This window comes from Pseudopodoces humilis, chromosome 6 (assembly GCF_049639895.1).
Source record: "Pseudopodoces humilis isolate 2021_Gansu_Grassland_sample_001 chromosome 6, ASM4963989v1, whole genome shotgun sequence".
In the NCBI taxonomy this organism is placed as follows: Eukaryota; Metazoa; Chordata; class Aves; order Passeriformes; family Paridae; genus Pseudopodoces; species Pseudopodoces humilis.
Genome location: NC_142205.1, coordinates 32,053,267 through 32,074,604, shown reverse-complemented (window position 1 = coordinate 32,074,604; position 21,338 = coordinate 32,053,267). Strand labels below are relative to the sequence as shown.

General features: G+C 41.3%; 1 protein-coding gene across 3 annotated transcripts in view; it reads left to right on the top strand.

Annotated features, from left to right (window-relative positions):
* STOX2 (storkhead box 2) overlaps nucleotides 1-21,338 on the top strand; it is a 142,024-nt gene that overhangs the window by 54,875 nt on the left and 65,811 nt on the right. For 2 of the 3 annotated variants that reach the window (XM_088056656.1, XM_088056658.1), the window contains exon 1: nucleotides 16,398-16,736. The exons of the other annotated variant lie outside the window; for it this stretch is intronic. In XM_088056656.1, the coding sequence (XP_087912782.1) occupies nucleotides 16,571-16,736 (166 nt within the window). In that variant the 5' untranslated portion in view covers nucleotides 16,398-16,570. Of the gene's footprint in view, nucleotides 1-16,397; nucleotides 16,737-21,338 lie in introns of those variants that run through there. 3 annotated transcript variants of the gene reach the window in all.

Below are 21,338 nucleotides of genomic sequence, written 5' to 3'. Positions count from 1 at the left end.
TTTTGATCACTGCTGTGTTAAAAGTATGTTCCCTTTTTCCAATGCCATTCTTCCCCATGTCAAACAAAGTAGTTTTGTCATGAAGTTGAGCAAAAAATTTAAATCCTTTCAATTATTTTTTTAAAAGACATTGTACAGGTACTTTAGCATTAAAGATAAATGAAAGATTGGGATCACTCGTATCTGTGTGTGTCAAAAGCTACCTTGTCCTTCTGTCTGTGCTTGTTGGTTTAGGGAAAGTGGATATATAGCTCACAGACAATATATGAATGAGGAACATATTTTTAATCTCTTGTTAAGATGTAAGGTTGGCACTAGAAGATGTGAGGACTTTTTATAACTCTGCTCCCAGCGTGGTGCTGGGTGAATTCCCTGGGACGCTCTAGAGAGTAAGCAGTGTGCTGGGGTGTTTCCTGTTAGGACTCTCAGCTGGAGCCTGCTGGGAACTGATTTTCTCCTTGTTTTTTTCCCTGGGCTTCTGAAGCCTAGTGAGAGCCAAGCAGTCATTTTTGCAGTTGTGGGACTTCGAACTTTTGTGAAAAATAAATTTAAAAATATCATCCTTCTCACTAAGAAAGACACTGCAAATCACTGAACAGCTTTTAAAAAGTGAGTGTGCCTCTGTCTAACTAGCTGCTGTATCTCCAAGTGTATTGGGGGACTATTTCAGTTACTTGCATTCCAAGCTACAGAAATGCTGTAAGTAATATATGTGTTTTCTATAATTAATAGACCATATAGTTGTGTGTGGTTTATAAACCCCAGTGACATGACAACCTAAGCACTTGGAATTTTTGTTTTCTTTTCATTTTAAAATGCAGATGTGAATAGGAAAATGATGGTTAGTGCTTTCACATGTTTAGGAAAAAGGTTTTTTTCCTGGTCTGGATGGAAGTTTTTGTTGTGTTTGCATTAATGTATGAAATTCAGTGTTCTTTCTTTGTAATAGAATGAATAAAGGTACCATAGGAAAAAAAAATAAATTGTTTCCTCTGTAGATTTTACACTACTGTGCAGATGTAAGTATTGAATATGTTTATGCCTGTTAATTTTTATTGAAATAAGAGTTTCATGCTCCCCCAGAGTTTTATGTTTGTTTTTTTTTTTTCTTTTAAGAAAACTGCAAGCAAATCCAGTTAGAAAACTAAAAGCAATGTTGTGGGAGATCAAAAGTATATTTTGACTCTGTTTCTTGATTCATGACATAGAGACTTGTGAAATGTAGGATTGCATTAGTGCGCTTAGACCATCTCAGAATATTTCATGCTGGAGAAAGGGAGTCAAATGCCACAGTGTAAGCAGATGGTGTTCATGAGTCTGTCTGTGTAGCACTTCCTACACCACAGAGTGGGCGGAACGATGGGAGTAGAATTCTCTGCACTGTCACAAAGGCTCAGATGCTGTGCCAGATTCAGCACCAGGCTGTCTTGCACCAGATGTTGGTGGATCAGAAGGGAACATCCTGCTTGGAGTTCAGCTTTCTTTCACTGTACCTGATTCCTTCTTTCGGGTTTCAGTCTCTGGACTGCTGCTGTGGGATCTGCTGTACCTGTGGTCCTACTCAAGTCCTCAGGACTGCAGAGGTATTGCTGCAGGAGTTGCTTGGAGCTCAGTAGTTTATTGAAAGACACTCCCCTGTCTATCCCCGTGGTACTATACCCAAGAAGAGTATCTGATCCTTAACCAGCTGAGCAATGCAACCATCCTACATCAATCTTATCTGCGCATACTGCTCTGTGAGAGTGCCTATAAACACATTCTGCATCACATTTACATCCTGGCAATTTGAAGAATCTACTGAAAAATGTCTTTCTCTACTTTCAGGACTCTTCCAGTATATAAAATTACACTGACTACTTTGAATCCTTTACTTTAGTTGCACCACAAGAACACAGTGAAACTTTGCTAGTGGGAAAATAACACAGAAGCTCTTTGTCCGTTGCCTACTCTTTGCAGGCTAGGAGGTGGTTATCAGCTGCCTAGACAATTGTAAGGCTGGTGGTTAACCACAGCTGAGGGCAGTAGCATTACTGTAATTTCAGCTAGAAAATACTTTCTGGTGATGTTCAGGGGGGTTAAATGGTCACAGACTGAACTTTCCTGATTTTCAGCAATTTGTTAGCTAAAATATTTTAACTCTTTTCCCAACACTGTCTTTTTACATAATTGGATTTAATGTCCTTAGAAAGGCTGCATTATTTTTCTATGCCTAGAAGGTAACGAGAGCAATTATAATGAAGATAATGAGATCAGTCCTAAAGAAGGGGTGAGGTGATCTAAGAAGAATCTGTGTTTTCAAGGATGGTTCATTTGACAGGACTCACTGACACACAAATGGTGCCTGTTGCTTCAGGACCATATGACAGTATTTTTGTCGTACATCATGCAAGGTTAACATGGGGGTTGCATCAACAGAGAGTAGTGCACAGAGAGAGGTAGAGGTAGCAGTTCCCAAATGGTGTAAAGGATGTAGCCAGTAATTACAGTCTGGATGATATAAAGGGTATAGCCAGTAATTACAGAGTCACTTCCTTGCCCCTGAGGACCTGAACACTTCTGTCCTGTCTCCAGGCCAGTGAGCAGGGCAGTGTAAAACTGATTCTCTTTTAACCCTTTCTTAAGCTGTGGTGTTAGACATTCGTCATTTAACTCCCTAACCCTGGGAAGGGTCAAGTATGACCTTTATGGTTGGAGGAGAGCCCATAATTAGAGGGTGAATACCTGATGCCCTTTTGTTGCATGTAGGTAAAAGTACAAACTGCGTATTTAATAGATATATAATATACAATATTGCTGCTGCTAACATAAGGAAAGTTACTTTTTTGCAAATATGAGAGTAAATAAACAAGTTGAACCCACATAAGTCATCAGATCAGGAGTGATAACTCACTGGCCATCTGTTTCTCTCTGTGATTCTGTTTTTGTTGCTTGTTCTTTGGATACAAAAATGTATCCAAATGAAGGCGCTTCAGCTTGCCACCTTCACATAATTATTTTGTTGCAGATATCCTTGTGAATGTTGAGTGTCTATGTTTTGTTTCTGACTCTGAAAATCATGATATGCAGAAAAAAATTGACTTCAAAAAAGCCAAGCAAAACATGAACTTATACACGAATTATGAACATGATTTATCCAGTTTGTCTGAATAACTGTTTTGTTGCTGGAGTTATTTAATTTTCATCCAGAATGAGTAACCTTCATTACCCCTTTTCAGTAAATGTGAAACCCTACCTTGTGCAGGAATATCTTGAAACTTGTGTAAACATAATTAATAGGAGCATTAAGTGCCTGATAGCTTACCTTCACTACTTGGGAGGTGTTGCTGCTTGTAGTTCTTGTTGTAACTTACATTCACATTGCTGTATACATTTCTATAACTGACTCAAAAACTATGATTCTGCTTTGAAAAGGGATTGGGCACTTCTTGCCATTAAAGGTGCATAGTATCATATTTCTTCTTCAAGAAGGCAGAGATAGAATGTTTTCTGAATTTGTTTTTTTTTGGGTTTGACCACTGAATTCACTTACAGTTGGTATGCTTAAGTCTCTTAGACATTATTATATGAATGATAAGGTTTTAATTTCTCACCTAAATGTTCTGGGGTGGTTGGGATACTGTCATCAGAAGTTGGATATGGCAAAATTTATGTTTCTAGCTGCTTGTCTTGGACTGAAATCTATTGGTTCTGAAGTCACTGCAGTGATCATGAAATCATGCAAATTAATCATTTGCACTGATTTTCAAAGTGTAGCAATCAAGGAGAATGCAGTTTTCTTAAGTGGTAAAGATAAACAGAAATACATTCAGACATCTTCTGAACCCAGGTCTTGCCACTTTTGAAATGGCCTGCTCAACATGACAGTTCACTAAGAGAGAAATCTGTGTTATTGTAGTCACATGCTCAGAGATCAGTGTGCTTGTTTGGTTTAGTGTTTTTTTTCTTTAAATAGGGAAAAAATAAAATATGTTGGAAACTTCTTTGACTGGTAACACAGAAATAAGAATACAATTTCATACTATTATGAAAAAAAATCTTTCGTAATGTTAGTGGTATAGGTCTCATTAAAATGGACAAGTCTTGTCAGAAAGATGCGATTTTAAAAAACCCCAATTACTATTAAGTCACCAACATTCTTTTGCAAGTAATGCATGGTTGGTTACTTTAGTTGAGCACATAGAGAACCAGGAGTTTCATTTAATACCAAAATATTATCTCTTTCTCTTGGATAAACAAGGCAGACTGATGGTAGTTGGTACTATGTGCAATGTGAGGCAAGGCAAGACTGAACTGTGTCTGTTGAATCATTGCTTCTCATTCCTAGGAAGCTCTTTATGGACCTGATCTCCTTCAACAATAAATGACCTTCCTGCTAGGGTTTCTTTAGGGATGCTTTTTTAGCTGTATGCTTTGCTGAAGCCTAGGTTCAGGTTACAGCAAGTTCTTACTTGTTTTATAGGGGTAAGGAGTCCAACAGACAGGCAGGAATCACTAGGTATCTTGAGCTGATTCCTGCCATGAAGAGTGAGGGTTGAATGCAAGGAGCATTTTTGGCTGCCAGGGCTATATCCAGCAGTGCCTGTTCTCCAGATACTTCAAAGGCTTTGTTCTGCTTCACTGGCCTAAAGCAGGGAGTCAGGGCAGAGCCTCTGTTTCAGAAGACCCTCATCTTCTTTCAAACTATGGAGAGCCAATACTGCCTGTATGACTGAATTACTGAGGCATTTCTCTGTGTACTAGTTTGGCATGTTATAAAAGATGTCTATGATCTGTAATCATAGTTTCTGTGCTTGTTTAATCATCAAGGAACAATAATTCTGCTCACCCTCCTTTGCCTTTCATCCTCCTCTATCTCACCTTGCCAAAAGCATGTGATGTTCCTGAGCTTGCTATAACCTTTCAGTCTTTTTTTTGTAGCTGGAACATTTCAGTGAACAGGCTTGCCCTCCTGTGAAGGTACCCCAATATTATACTGATGTCTAGAAGTAGAGGACAGCAGCTTGTCAGACATACATATAAGTCATGGCAGTGACAGTTTCTGTGAGCTGGGCTATACCGATTTGCAAATAACGCAACATTAAACAGCTTAAATAACTTTGAAGTGCAGCAGCCTGTTTTTCAGGATCACCAGTGATTTAAGCACACATTTGCTGCTGGCTGGAGTACTTGCTTCCATGAACCACTTCATCTAGTTGATCTAGTTGGAGGTTTTAAACTCCTGGTACCTTTCATGACACTGAAGTCCAAAGGCTTCTCAGACTGTGAACATCACTATGACAACCAGTTACTTTTCTCCTCAAGTACACAGTTTGTAAATTTGGGCAGGGATGTTTTTGTGGCTGTCTAGTGGAACATCTTGTCAGAAGCTAGTATGGATAGGGCTCATAAGACCTTATGAGACAAGCAAGCCAAACACAAGTTCTTCAAAGTGATTGTAAAAATGAATGTGAAACTCATTTTTTTCATTGAGTTTATGATACCCAAATGAGAAAGGAGAGACACTCACAGGGTGAGACAGGGGACAGAAATAAGGCTCCTACCATCCTGTTTACCTCCAGGAGAATGGAAGTGGACAGAAAAATGTAACCACCTACCAAGAGTTTTGAACCACAAAGCTTATTGCTTACAGCTGGGCCCTATGTCAGTGGCAGGGCATCATTGTGTTTGCCTGCCATCCCACACTGCATGCAAGTCTCAGAGTTTGAGGTGACAGTACTTGGCAAAGCTGCTATGCTAAACTCACTGATTTTTTTCCTTTTACGTACCTTGAAAATCCCATCCTGCATAATTACCTGGTTTTGTTGAGAAAAGCTGCAGTGGAGAAAAAGGCTTGTTAGTTTATGGGATAAGAGGGGATAAAACAGGTTTCTCAATCCCTGTTCCTTTTGTGTGCACTAGAAGGCTCTTGGCAGAAAGATAGCTGGATTTCCAGGGCAGCAGGGAGCCACACTGGCTTCTATTGCAGTAATTGGGCAGATGCTACAGAAGATGATGCAATAAAACCTATATGTTACTTTTACATAACTGAGCTTTTGGTAATTGCTATAGGACCATTTATTAGGTAAATAATTCGTTTTTTCAGAGAAGAAGTTGGATACAATATATTCATTGGAGAGATTTATGAGAGCTAAAAGGTAGCAAATTCATATATTGGCAGCTGTTTATAACACTAATTTGTGTGCTTTATTTAATTCCTGAATATTATTTCAAAAGCTTCATACAATGCAGGATTGAGAAAACGGTGGCTGGAAGTAAAGCAACTGAGAAATGTATTTGAAAACCTTGCATATGATATCCATTCCTTTTGTAAAGAATATTTCCTTTATGACCTCCTCCTGCTTTGTATTTAACATTTCAAAGAACTTTGGGGGACTCACTGTAGGCTGTGTCTTCACGAAGCCAGTAGCCAAGGATTTAAAGTATTGTCAGTGCTGGCCCGAAGCTGAAAACTGCAGGCGGTTTTAATCTCAGTGTGGGGGGTGGGTGTTTAAACCCAACCTTTTGTGTTCAGATTAGGGAGTGCAGGAGGATAGACTTAAGGGGTGTTAGTGAGAATTTTTTCACTGGCAGTTCAGTAGTAGCATCAGGCTTTGGAAATACTTTTTTCCAATTCTTTGTTATTTCAGTAATTACTATGCGGTGGGTAGAAATCCATAGGGTTTGTGGGTTTTTAAGTACCTCGGCAATGACATGGGGATACGGGCAATAAAAAGAAGTACTTGTTTTTATAACTTTTTACTCCTTGGACGACTGTGGGCACTTAAATGCCTTTTCAGATAGTCTATCATTGTTTCAGTCCTAATGTCTGTGTTTATTTTGTCTTGGTTCCATCAGCTGGGATAATAGTAAGATCCATCTTCAGAGAGGAAGACAAAAACAATTTGACATTAGCATCGTGCTCTGACAAATCTGAACCCCGCCAGTTGTGAAGGCAGATTTCCTGATCTACTTTACACTGTCTGAGGGATGGAAAGGTTACTAAACATCTCCTCCATTAAGAAAAAGATCAAAGGCAAGTCACTGAGCACCTTGCATTTGGAGTTTACTTTGTACAGCAATCTATGAAACGTTTGTCGTGAGTATTTGTTGTTTCCTGGAACAGCTGGGGGTACAAAGCATTTGAAATTTTTATGTATGGGAACATGGTGACTCCTTGCTAAAGTTTCTGAGATGATCACCATAACTAATAAGATTTACCACAGTTGGTTTGTGTAGTTATTCAGTTCAGCTCAACAGTGATCAGTTTTAATGAAAACTAGAGTTTCTAGCTCTTAATTTTGTACATGATTCTTTCAAATACAATTCTAATGCTAGGAAATTTTACTTTCATGTAAATGGTCTCACTTGAGATGTTTGTTTCTTTTGAGAAAGATATTTTTAGGTTTCTGGAAATATTAAATGTCAGTGGTTCTCTGTGCCTTACAAAAGTTCGTTGTAATACATAAAGCATTTTGAAAGAAATTTTATCCTATGCCACTGCCACTCATGTGCTTTAAAGGATGTAAGTATGGTTTTGTGGTAGAAGTGAGGAGTACACTTCAGAATTAGAAAGGAATTTTCTTCTTAAATTTTATACTTTGATATTAATTTACTTTTCCTAATTTCACAATTTTATTTTGATTATCACAATGATACTCCTTTGTCATAAGGGATTTTTTTTTCTTCATGACACCTACATGTTTCACTTGTTCTTATCCTTGTCTCTGATCAGAAAGTTATAGGTTGAAAAATTCACACCAGAGATTGCTCTTGTATATGATGTGACACTTCAGTGTTGCGTTAGAAACATTTTGATAAGGCTTTGGGTGCTGCTCCCTTCTGCTTAGCTCCACAGAGGAGTCAAAGGACTGACCTGCAGAAATCTGGGAAGTAACAGTGCTCTCCTGGATTTAAGCCTCTCTTTGTGTTTAAAACCAAATTAATTAATAACAAAGCAACTGACAGCTGCACAGCATTATAGAAAGATTTATAGAAAAAGAAAGTAGCAGAGCTCCCCGTGGTTAACATGTTTGCTTTAGCAGATTGCTACGGTTGTGTAGGGTGTCACTTAGTAAGACAAAAATTATTTTGTTGCACTTAGACCCCTGAGAAAGAATTTAACTTTCTTACAAGGTGGTGGGAGAAGTTTATGACCCAATGCTATAAAATGTCTTTTTCTTGTTCCTCTACTAGAATACAAAAATCTCAGCATTCAGAAGAAGTGCTAAGAACAGCTTCTACAGAGAGGCAAGTGCAAGTAGTGCCTACATAAACCTTCATCTGAACAGGGCAATGGGAAATTGTCTCTGGTTGCACACAGGTGGGTAATATCAGAGCTTCAAAAGCCAAGTGGAGAATGGCAACAAGCTGTGGTAACCAGGGGTAGTCAGAGTAGGTGCAATTTTCCTTCTGATGGGTGCTACTGTGGAATCAGAAGAGAAGGGACAAGCTTCAGGATCCCACTGAAAACCAATAACTAAGAGTAGCACCTTCACAGCTGGTCCAGAGAACAAGCAGACTGATGATTTTGCATTGATTTTCCAGAAGCTTTTGAGTCAGGTATCTGGAAAGTGTAATCTAATTTCTGTCAGTTCTTATAATTCCTCTCCAGAGTTTTTTTATGCCCAAATGTATGTGCCAATGTGGCAGCCTCTGAATGTGAGACTATAATAAAATATCCAAGAAGTGACTGAATTACTTTACTGTGAGGTGAGAAATTGGTGCTTTTTCACTTGTAAGTTTATGTCTTGCTTACATTTTCTTCAAACTTATTGGTAGAAACCATACATTTTCAGTACTAAACCAGTATTTTGAAAGCCTGTTTAATTTAGGCAGAGCTTCATGCACATATGGAAGTAACTGAATGGCAAGAAGTTGTTTACAAAGGGTGGAGTAGCCTATTTTCAGGCCTCCCAATTTTTCTAAGGTTTTAAAGGTCTCTGCCTCTTGTACATGCTATACATATGCAACTATAAAATATACTCAATATACTGAACAGCTGTATAAGCAAGGATTTTGAGAGGGCCCTTAGTACTGCGTTATTCAGCAAATGTTCTGTGGTGTTATAGCAGCTGCTGGGATTTAGTTCCCTTGGTATGCTGCTTTTAGGACTGCCCTTCAAATATGTTCATTGTCCTCTTTGCAGGACAATCCAAGCCATCCTAGATGCAAAACACTGCCCCCTTCTTACTGCCAAGGGCTTTCTTTTCTTAATGATTTTTTTTATTAAAAAGTACCTACCTGACACAAAGAATCTCCTTCTTTGTGTTGATGTAGCACAAGAGCACAAGGCCTGCACATGCTTGGTGCCATCTTTGCAACATAGGCTCTGCAGAGCAATGGGAGTAAATAGACACAGAGGTGTGGGACTTGGTCCGTAGAAGGATAATCTGTGATGGCTTTTACTGCTGGTGGGATCTACACTGGCTGTTCACTTCTTGATCTCCATTGTTTCAACTCCCAAAGCAGAAGGTTAGGCTGTTATTCTAACTTACAGTACAGCTGGCCCCCATATATCAGTATGTTACTTAAATACCAGGGTACTAATGATATGTGACACCAGTGGAAAACAAGAAAGTTGAGGCCAACATTTTTGGCATATCTTTTGCTACTATATCCTTTGGAAGAACAGCCGGTGAGTGAATTGAGCTGTGATTTGAATTGCTGTAAGTCCACTTCCCCAAGTTCCAGAATTCTGTTATATGTGAGAGGAAATTTGTGCAGGATTTGCAGCTTGTCTCTCTCTCTCATTAGTTTTGTACACTGAGGAGTTACAAGCCCAGCTTTCACCCATTTAAACTAACTTGCTTTGAGTCAATGATAATAGGAGAGGGAAAGCATGCCTCAAAACAAAAGCTGTATCCTACAAGTGTTCCTGTTTGTACACCGGCTTTTAGGTAGACTTGGGTATCCAGATTGAAAAACCTTCTGCATCAATTGTCTTATGTGCAGAGGAAGCACAAATGCAATCAGAAGGTCTGGCATGAAAAAATGAACCAAAACAGGGGAGCCTTTCTTCTCATTACACAGACAGGTTTTTCTTAAAAGTCATGCAAGTTAAAATAAATACCACAGCGCATAAGGCAGCACACAGAAAAATTAATCGGTGAACTACAGCATGTGCGCAGCAGCAGCGCTGCATTCCTGTCATCACACATTCCCAAAGCATAACACTAAGAGAAATATGATCTGAAACTAGTTTAAGAGGTGCTGTAAGAAAGCCAGGATTACTACCATGGTATAACACAAGCTGATAGCAAGACTGAAGACATGCTTGTGATAGGCTTTGAAACATTTTTCTTTTTTTGTATTTGGAATTTTTTTCACTTATACCTTTGCCCTTGGGATTTTTTTTTCTTTCCTTTTCTGGTGGAGTTTCTCAAATGCTCTCTTCAAGAAGAGAGTTGTCTGGGCAAGCCCAGCTTTTCCCTTGCCAATAAATCCATCAAGAAATGCTGCCTCGTTTTGTGACCTGGACCACAAGCATTGATTACAAGTACTTGGCTTCTCTTGCATGTTTGAGTAACAAGTACTAGTGAGAGGTGACAGATTAATAGTGTTAGTGTCAGAAGTCTAAGGACTGATGTGAAGGGGTGTGAGTGAGTTTTCTGGATTGTTCTTGCTAGTGTATCTGATTACAGATATTTGGAAGGGAAAAGCGGTGCTTCCTACAGACAAGGTTACAGTGTATTGCTGGACCTCCTTAACCTGTAAAGGATTGCTTAAAAGCATGTCTTTTAGAGTCTGAGTTCTGCACCATTGTTAATACAGAGATACAAGAATCCACACATGAAAATGGTGATTTTATGAAGTGGACAACTTTCTCCTTCATGGATTTATAATGTTAGAAATGCTGGCAATGTACTTTCTCAGGAACACTCTTATGCAGAGCTGTAAATCTAATAAACCCATAGATTACCAAGGTCTGTGATGTTATACATGAGCTTGGGGTTTTTCACAAGTTCATAATTACATTTTTCCCACCTCTTCTCACACTCCATTTTTCCTCCTCCTCCTCTGCTTTACAACTGCTTGTACTACAGGCTTTTTTCCCCACTTTATTTTTTTGTTTATTCCTTTCTGCTCTCCCTCTCCTACTTTCAAGGACCCTGCGATTCCTTCACAGAATCTTGCAGCATCCTATCTCCAGCTTTTAAGATGTTACAGAATGTGATGGTTTTGTTTTCATTGGCTCCAGAACGACCCTCTGCTCCCTGTTTTACCTGATTGTCGGTGACTGTGGCTTTCCTTGGTGCAAAGTCTCCTGTGTGTCCCACTATTACCAATGTTATTTGTAGTGTTTGTTTCTGAAGCTGGGCATCAGGAAAGAACCCCTCTCATAGACCTGCAGGGTGTGATGCTACAAAACTCTGGGTGTCACTTGGCATCTTGTGTTAGGTCCCCCAGTGGTGTTGGGTGCTTGTCAGGCACCAGCTTAGCTGACAGTAATAAAGTGAAGCCCTTCTAATTTCCTCCGTGTGGCAGCCAGTTCAGGCTGTGTGCAACAGGCAAGGTAGTGACAGGGTAAGGGAGAACTCAGGCTTTGAATGTATAGTTTGAGAGAAAATTCTTTTAGAGGTGTAGCTCATCTTAGTCCAGAGGGGATTGCTTTCCTCCTTGTATGTCCTATTATTTTGCCTTTTTTATTTCAGTGTTTGGCTTGTGTGCTTATTTAATTTGGAAAACCTCATGCAGTCAGTCCCCAAGCCAAGGAAGTAGCTAAGGCAGTAACACCAGCCCACCCTCTTACTGAAGCCTGCTGCTGTCCCTATGGAAACTTGTTTGTCATAGGGAGGAAAAAAAAAAGTAGTCCCAGCTGAAACTTGAAATACCGCATTACATGAGAGCAATTACCATATATGCACAAGCATGCATGCACATACACATGGAAAGAAACATATATATATATACAGATCACCATATTGTACTCTGCTACATAGTTATTTTTCAGAGAAGGAAAAATAAACCTATGAAATGGGAGCTGAGATCCCAAAGTTTTAACAGTGCATTTGCCACTGATTTTCCACAGTCTTCTGAGTTGGTTATGTCCTTTTCTGTGTTTTTTACAAAATGGGAACAGATCTACTTAGCAGCTAATAAGTGTTTATGAAGATCACATTTAATAGATATTCCTAGTAATATTTGTTTTCTCACTTTTAAAAAGATTAAACAGATTTTCAGAAGCAAAGATTTTGAATTGTTTCTCCAAAAGACTTCAGGCTTCTTAAGAACTTGGACTGAAGGAGGTTTGTGATTGAACATATAAGAATCCTTTGTAATGTCTGATATGGACCCAAGCTGCGTTTTTGAAATTCATAGTGTTAAATCTATACCTTTGAAATGACTACTGTTATATTGCCAATTCCTGATAAGGAATTGTTAGGTTATGAGAGAGGCAGGATGCCTAATTTTGGTTTAGTTCAGTGTCTTTTTCCCCAAGATCTGTATGGTCTATTTATCAAAGTGTCATCTTTCCCTCTAGTAATCCGAGACAGAAATTGCTCCTGTTGGACTTTAAATACCAAATTATAAAAATTACTGCTTTATCTGATTCTCAATAAAAAGCTTCTGAGTTTAATCTTTCCCTTGTTAAACAAAAAATCTCCAAAAAAAAACCCAAAACCCAAACCAAAATCCTCTCCAAACAATTAGGGATGAATTTAAAAAAAACAAAAAAAACCAAAAAAGCTTGCAAGCAAAAAGCTTTGAAGCCATCTCAATTTTTCTCATCGCTATCAAGAATTCAGATTTCCGTTGGTACAATTCCTGCCTGGAAGAAGAATTTTTCCTTACTTCTAGCAAGCTCTACCAGACAATTTCCATAGCTGAGAATTCTTTTTTCCTTTCTCTGCTTCGACATAGCCATATGAATCCAGAAATTTATATTCCTTTATTTAAAAAAAAAAAAAAAGTAAACGTAAATGTCTCAGAAAAAAATGTTGTGGATTTGATTGTTCATTTTGGGTTTGTCTTTCTTTTTTTGTGTCTTAAATTTGAGCTTTCAGATCACATGAAGAAAATAGTTTTATTTCATTTTGGCCACTGAAGCAAAAAAATCAATTAAACTCATAGTTGTAGCTTATTCCAAGGAAAACAGCCAAAACTTATACTTGGTCTTTAATTATATATTTGATTCATCCCAGTAACAACACTTGACTTCAAACAATTCAAGAGCAGGAGGAAACTTGCTCTGAATTCCTCTCTTCAAAGAGGAGTACTTTTTCAGATACCATGTCAGAAGACTTTAAGCTGAAAGCAAACAAGATAACTGTGAGAGGACTTAAAAGTAACTTTACCTGACCACAGGAACAACATCTCAATACTCAGAGAAGGCCTCCAGAACTGTTTTTAAACAGATCTCCCCACATTTGGGAAGGGAAAATTGACCTTTCTAGATGGTCAAACCACTACAGGTGCTTATTTTTCATTCCCTCCTCCTTTCATAGTTGTAGGAGCAAATTGTTATTAATTTCAAATTACCACACAATGAAAATACATCATTATCTGTACCCAAAACTATGAACCAGTCTAATTCCTACAACTGGCAAGTGGAAGATACCGTGTGTTAATTGTATGTACTGTATTACTCCTGTGACAATTCATGGAAGTGTACAAATTAAGTCAATTAAAGCCACTCAAAAGACTTCTGTGTACTATTGCCAGTTCATTAGTGCACAGCAAATTGCTTGAAAAGAATTGGGACGTGCTTTATCTGACAGTTGCAGAGCCATCCCATCTTTTTTTATTTGATACTTGTTAGAATACTTTAGTTGTGGGTAATTATACAGAAAGCCAGTGTAAAGATCACTGCGGCCTTGTTTGTTATCATGAGCGTTTGTGTGTGTGTCCTGCTTTGTTCTGTCTTTCTACTTCTTGACCTCATTTTTTCCTCCTCATTGCTGATTCCTCTGTCTCTTGTCTCATGTCTTCTTTTAATGGAACAGATTGATATCTAGGGCTGTGTCTAGACTAGGAGAAAAGTTGAGTTCAGCAATAAGTTAGCTGGCCAGCTATATTCAACTGCTTCTTGACTGCTGGAAGGGCAAAGCCATCATTCATTCAACGTTCAGATAGTGCAATGTGAATTTATGCTCCTAGATAGAATTTAATTTGCTTCTGCATCTGATAAAATAGGTACATTTTTTAGGTTTGACTTAGCTAGGTAGTGCTAACCAATCTACCCCAACCTCAGCCTTCGGGGAGAAAAATGGAACGATTCTAGAAGTTCTTATGGTTTTTCTGGTCTGAGGGTGAAAACATGCTCTATTATAAGCTTTGCGTAGGTTGATGAGTAAATTGCTAGATGAGTAAGTTTCATGATGGAAAATCTTGTGTTTTTATTAGAGGAGCTTTAGGCCATCTTTTTTCTCATCTTAACTTTTTCCTGTTGCTACCAGTATACAAAGCATCAGTGAAAACATGTCTTTCCTATTAGCTCTTCGCTGTTGGAAAAAGATGAGACTGAATGAGAAAGAACCCCACAGCGTTTAGCTTTCAACGTTCTTGCTGATTTTCATTAATGTATATTCTACTCCTATGAAAGGCACTGCCATATACAAACACCTGAATAGTTCTGCGGTGTGTGTGCTGCCGGCAGTAGCACAGCCAGATGGGCTGAGATGGCTGCTGAAGTGACTAACTCGGAGCCATACAGCAAGGCAGCTAAGGGATAATATCTCATGGTCCACTTGCTTTGATGTTAAGTTCATTCACTGATGGTCATCCTTTGACTGGTTCACCACTATTGAAAATTTCCAATTACAAAATTACAATCTGTTCTTCAAAGCTCTTAGAAATGTGATACAAACCACTCTAAGAAGGATTAATTATCAAAATGTAAATTTATAAGTAATTTAACAAAGTTGCAAAAGCAACATTTTCACATCCCTGCATTGCAGTTGTCCCCATTGGCAACGGTGGCAGCACCTGACACCAGGCGTGCTCTGAGGTGTTTTGCAGAGGAGGAACCTAGTCCCTTTGCACAGTTCTGGTTAATTTGAGTTCATAAAATGCCCAGGTGGCCAGGCCCCACTCAAGGGGATGCCCTGTGCGTAGACGCGTGAGCCACTGTGAGAGGGTGGGCAACCTCCTTCCAGCCAGTGAAGAGGGCAGCCCGGGTGTCCTGGATACCCTTGTGGAGTGTGGTGGGTTTTCAGTGTGGCGGTGTGACTGACCGGGCCCTCCTGGGGAGAGCCGGTTCTTCAGGAGCCGATGGGGAAAGGCGGCGGAGGATGCGTGGGTGAATCCCGCAGGCTCTGCGCAGGGGTGCCCCGGGGGTGCAGATCTGTCCCGGCGCCCTTCCCTCGCTTGTGTCCATTCGCCCCGCGGCTGGCCCGGGGCGGCAGCGGCACCCGGGTTGGTGTTGGCAACCCGGCAACAGGGTTGGTTTCTCTCCCGCAAGGCCGCCCTGCCCGCTGCTCTCCGGGCCCGCTGGCCGCAGCCCGGCGGTGCGGGGTGCCCAGCGCTGCGCACCCGGCCCCGGCGCTCCGCCGTCACTGCCACCGCCAGGAAGGAAAGAAGGACGGACGGACGGAAAGGAGGCGGGGCGGGAGGGGGCCGGGTCCCTGCCGTACACGGGGCTTTGTACGCGGGCGCCCGCGAGCCGGTGCCGCGCAGGGGAGCGCGGAGCCCGGCGGGACTAGCAGGGCTCCGGCGGGAGTAGCATGAGCCCGGGCGGCGGCGCGGCGCCCGGCGCTCCGGCAGCGGCTGGTCTTGGCGCGGCGGGGCGGGGGGCAGGCGGCGGGCGGGGCGGGCAGGCGGGAGGAGCGCCCGGCGCCCCCCCCGGGGCCCCCCCCCCCCGCCCCGCCCGCCCCTAGCGCGGACCCGGCGGCGACCCAGCCCCGGGGACAGGCGGGCGGGAGTCGGCGCCGACCATGGCGAGGCGCGGCGCTGCCGGGGGCCGTGGGCCGCTGCCGGCCGCCCGGGCGCCGCGGGCCTGAGGAAGAAGGAGGCGGCGGTGGGGTGGGTGGGTGGGGGGGTCGCGGCTGCATCCGCTCGTCCCGCGGCCGAGAGGCGTCTGTGAGCCCTCCCTCCTCTCCTCTCCTCTCCCTCCTCCTCCTCCCGCCGCTCCTCCCGCCACGCCGGGAGCTACCGCCTCCTCCCCAGTGCCGGGCGCGCCGCGGTCGGGGTCGCAGCCGGCGGCCGCGGGATTTTCCTCGTTTGTTTGGGCCTTTTGTGTCGGGGCTCACAGTTGGCTAAGCACGGCCGGGCTGAATTGGGCCATTGTTCGGGACCCCCGAGCTCCCACGCTGCACATCTCTCGTCCCCAGCCCCCCTTCAGCCCCCCCCTCCCCCCAATTCCTTTTTTTGCCTGAGAAGCCACATAACGTGCCTTTCCTCCACGCAAATCTGGGAGCTATAAGCCGGACCGATTGCAAATGAAGTGTAATGCATTGTGGGACGTGTGTAAAATTGGATCATTCGAGGGGGAAAAAAAAAAAAAAGGAAGGGACCTGCGGCTGGCGCCCTAGAAGAGGGAGCGGCGAGATGCGCGCAGGTTGCGCCCCGGCGGTGCCCGCGCTAGGCTGATGCCCGGCAGCGCGCACCCCTGACCCATGCTGCGGCGGGAGGAGTAGGCTCGGGCATCCTCAGGATGAAGAAGACGCGGAGTACGACCTTGCGGCGGGCCTGGCCTAGCTCCGACTTCTCCGACCGGGCCTCAGACCGCATGAGGTCCCGCAGCGAGAAGGACTACCGACTGCACAAGCACTTCCCCCCAGCTTTTATTTCCCAGGCATCACGGGGCTACATGACATCAGGTTTGTAACATAATTTGTGTATGCGAGAGAGCTTTATTGCGAGGCTGCTTCGGGATGTGTGTCTGGCCGGGAAGGCTGTGTTGGTGGGTACGGAGGGGAGCCTGCGATCGGGAAGCTGAGTTGTTATGAATAATGCAAAAAAAAAAAAAAAAAATAGCATACATCCACCATTTTGTACCTCTGCAAGATTCACAGCGGGGTCCTCGCAATATGGTGTTTAAAATCTATTAGTCGAGTGAAATAAAATGTATGAGAGAAACGGCTGCATCTCTGTTGTGGAAGAGCAGACAAAAATGACTGGATGTGCAGAGCATGGAGCCCTTTGCGCCTTTTGTGCGTAAAAGCATGTGCTGGATATTTACTGCTCTCGCACACATTCCTCTTTAAATGCAGTTAACTCTAGTTAACTCATCAGGCTTTCGTGTTTTCCCATTTTCCGAGGAAAAGGGTTACTTGTGGTTGCAAACGCAGTTGCCTTGTTACAGACTCTGGCTTTCAGCTGCATGTTTCTGCAATGGCAAGGCATGTGGTGGTGAAAATGACTGTAAACACATTTGCATTTGTTTTTTGAGGTGTAGAAGGAGATCAGACCTGTGTATGTGGTGGAACATACTCGTGCATGTATATTCATTTGTCGGTGGCTTTCAAGGAGGGCTGTAGGGAAATAATGGACACTGCACCAACATGTTTGTGCATGGGAAAGAGAAAGCACAAACAAAACAAAAAACAGCGCAGGGAAAGGCGGGCATCAGGGAGAGGCTTGGCCTCCGATAGAGTGCTGGTGAGATTTTGGAAAGCCTCAGTACTGTTAGTAGAATCTGCTCCATCCAGAAATGCATCTTAATGGCCTTGGAATTAAGGCATTTCATAAACACCCAAAAGAGGACTTGGGAAAATGCCGATGGGGAGGGGGCCGGGAGCAGAAAATCCTGGAAACCTCCTTTGTTGTTCTGCTGCCTGTTTATTGTGATGATAGGACATAACGTTTCATTATTATGATGGCAAATTCTAATTTATCACAAAGGCACGTTTCTCCCTCTGAGGCACAATTTAGGTTGAGTAGGCAGATTCCTTTAAAGGAAAAAACTAAGGTATTTATAATGCATTACTGAAAACGTCTCCAGCCCTGTATTGCTGTCTTCTCCCGCCCCATTTCTGCTGCAAAGATTGAGCCAAAGATTGTGGTTTTCAGTCATATGCTCACTTTCTTGTCTCTGGCCTTAATAAACGTATCTCTTTAGCTAGGGTTGGTTTCTCACGTTTTAAAAAATGTCTTGTGACTGTTTTTTCTTTAATGCCCAAGTACAAGAGAAATAATACGCATTTTATTGAAAAATCTGCCTGTGTAAGAATATAGTGCCATTTTGATAATTGGTGCTCTGGTTCCTGGGAAGTCACATAGTGAGTGAAAACAACAAGGATAATTTATGCTTGAACAGCTGAAGAAGAGGAGAATGGTTATGGTGGTGGAGTGGTTGATTTGTTCCGTTCAAAGTGTCTGGACAGCTGAATCTGACAATAAGGCAAAGATTTTTGTTGTTCTGGGTGAATGTCCTGATATTCCCAGTGTAAGATACTCTGTGTCAGTTCTGTTGAAGTCAGTACTTTTTAGGCCTTTCTTTCAGTGTGAAAGCCCATATTTAAAGGAGAAGGAACTCACGTGAGCATTTTGTGCCAAGTGGTGTGGTTCTTGCTTGTTTTTAATTCTTCAGCGAAGTGCTCTGTGAAAGCTTTATGTTGGTAAGATTGGTACAGTCCAACCAGACAGTTGAACACCAGCAATCCACAGAATCAGATGTGTCACCCTGTATTTTTTGGCAGATACCTGTGTCCTTGAGGGGTAGGAGGGGGCACAGAATTTTAATCTGCTATAGGTGTTTTAAAGTAATCTCCAGACCAAGAATACTTGTTTATGAATATAGAGGGCATTGATTTCAATTGCAACAACTGAAGATGAAGGACAAATGTCATAAGTTTTACTAATTTGCTAAAGTTGTTGAAGGAAGAGCATATTGAAAAATAAAATCAGCAAATATGTGTTGGTTTTGTTGGGGTTTTTTTTGTTGTTGTTGGTTTTTTTAACCCTAACAACAACTTAGTAGGCTTTTATCTGGAAATATATTTGTTCTTTCATAACGGATAGTTGGCACATTAATTTATTTTTAAAGGATCCTTGTCCACTGCCTTTCCAAATATTAGTTTTGGAAAGAATAGCTACTGTGTCTAAACATTTCTCACTATTTGAACTGAACTCTCTTCCATGCAGGAAATTTGTAGGAAGTCCACTGGTGTAAAAACTATGGGGATCAGGAATACAAATACTTTCTTTGTCACCCAGAATGTTGTAGGGAAGAAAGTGTCCTGAAACACATGGGCTTTTCAGAGGGCTGCATTCTGTTTATCCAACCATTTAACCTCATCACCATTAGCATTGTTGTGGTTATCTTTTTAATTAAATGCCTCATTGTTTGGAATGGAGGTGGAGGGTGGGAAAGAAACCTTGGGGTTTTGCCTCAATTACTATGCTTGGGAAAATATGGAAATGCATACGATCAAACAACCTGCAGTAAGATGCTAAAAAGCTTGAAATGTTAATATTCAAGTATGCCTGAATTGAGCATGGAGGAGCTATATATATTTCTTTCAGCACAGAGAAATACTGAGTAATGGTGCTGCAGTCGATGCTATGGTGTTTTGTATGAGGAAAATACAGTCTCTAAGCAGAACCATGTTCATAATGGAAGTGCAAACCTCATGTTACAGTGGTGAAGCACATCTGATTTTAAGCACCCTTTTCAGTAAAACTGAGTAAGGAGCAGTTTGATATTTGCTTGATTTGAAGCAGCATTGGTGGCTGGCCAGTCACATTTTCAATACTCGGGGAACAAACTGCCCATAATTATAGAAAATTGATGCAGATGCAATTCATATGAAATCTAAAGATTGTTTGACAGATGAATGGAGATTGAAGTAAGGAGGGAAAAAAGCAGACAATTTAGAAAATCACACATTTTTGCTTCTGAATAATCTCTTGATACGTGCTATTAAATAGGCTGTACTCCAGGGTTTCTTTAGGCCTCCTAGCAACCACTAGGTTCAAAGGCCATGCAAGGAGTTCATTGTTCATGCAGAATATTAATTTCCCAGTGGAAGACTGTCTTGGAGAAAAAAAAACTGAAAAAGAAAATTACAACAATGTAAAGCTTTGACCTTGTGTGGAAAGAGACACTGAAAGTTTGAATCCAATACAATTCATATACATGTATACAATATCTGTTATTGAAAAGGGGGAAATATACTTCAAGTTTTTGATCTATTGCTGCTTAATTCAAGGGAAAAAGAAAATCATATATAGCTGCCAAGCAGGATAAAACTTAATGCAACTTAGGAGGTCTCCAGACAGTTAAATGAAATAATATATATAGCTTTTCAAATATTGGAAGCTTCTTGCTTATTTTCCCCTTTTTTCCTTCTAAATACAAAAGCAAGTCCTGGATTTTGTTTTAGCAGAGAGAGGAGCTGCACCCTGTGATTGACCCAGCCATTAAATATTACTGGAACAGAGTAACACTCTTGAAAGAAAACTTTTTCCTGCAGCCTTCTTCAGTTACTTTAATTGACAATTTTGGTGTTGGAGGTAACGTGTCAGTTTGAGATGAAGGTGGTGTAGGGTAACAGTCTAACACACACAGCATGAAGGAATGTGTGGAAGAAAGGAAGAGCTTTCTGCAATGGTAAAAACTAATTCCAGAGGATGGTCATTTGGAGGTTACCTTCTGAAAGCTGTGCAGTTATTTTACTGCTCTTTGCTTTACATTTTCCTTGCAGAGGTTTCAGTCCTTCAAAGTTGAAGAGTAATATTCAGTCTCAGTGTTGCCTGCTGTTACTGGAGTTTGATTACCAAGTTCAAGCAGAAGGGAAAGGAGAGAAGTATGTAACCCTGCTATCCAACTGATGGTATCTGTATGCAAATAAGAATTTGTAGGAGGAAAAGATAACCTCATCCTCTCTTTCAGGAATGTTTGATGCAAAGTCTAGGACAAACTCTTTAAGCTCCTTGAACAGTAAGAAGGATTTTGGGAGTGATCTGAGCAAATTTGAGAGTCCAAAGTATTTTTTTTTTTTTTTTAAGATTGAACCTCTAAATCTACAGAGTAATATTTGGAGATAGTTACACATGAACTGAAGAACTCCATTTAACATAATTGAGAAGTGCCAGATACACACGAATCTCATTCAGTTCTCCTGTCCGTTAATTCACTTATCTAAAGGAATATGTTGTAGCTTAAAAGCAGCTGTAATTAATTTTAATTGTAATTAACATTTAATGGAATAATCAGTATTGCATCACCTACTTTTTTTTTGAATTATGGTACTAAGAAACACCTTTCCATATATCTTCTTAACACTAATGTAATCTCCTTTCCTCCCTGAATTCTGAGTAGTTTTGTGTTGTTTTTGGCCAGACCCATTACTGGGACAATAAAAACTGAGAGTTTGTGGGTGTCAACGGCTAGTAGGACCAGTTTTAGCTCCTGGATCCTGCTCTATCTCCTTTGCTTCAGTCTATGGTGAACTGGTGAACCTCAAGAGGGTCACTTT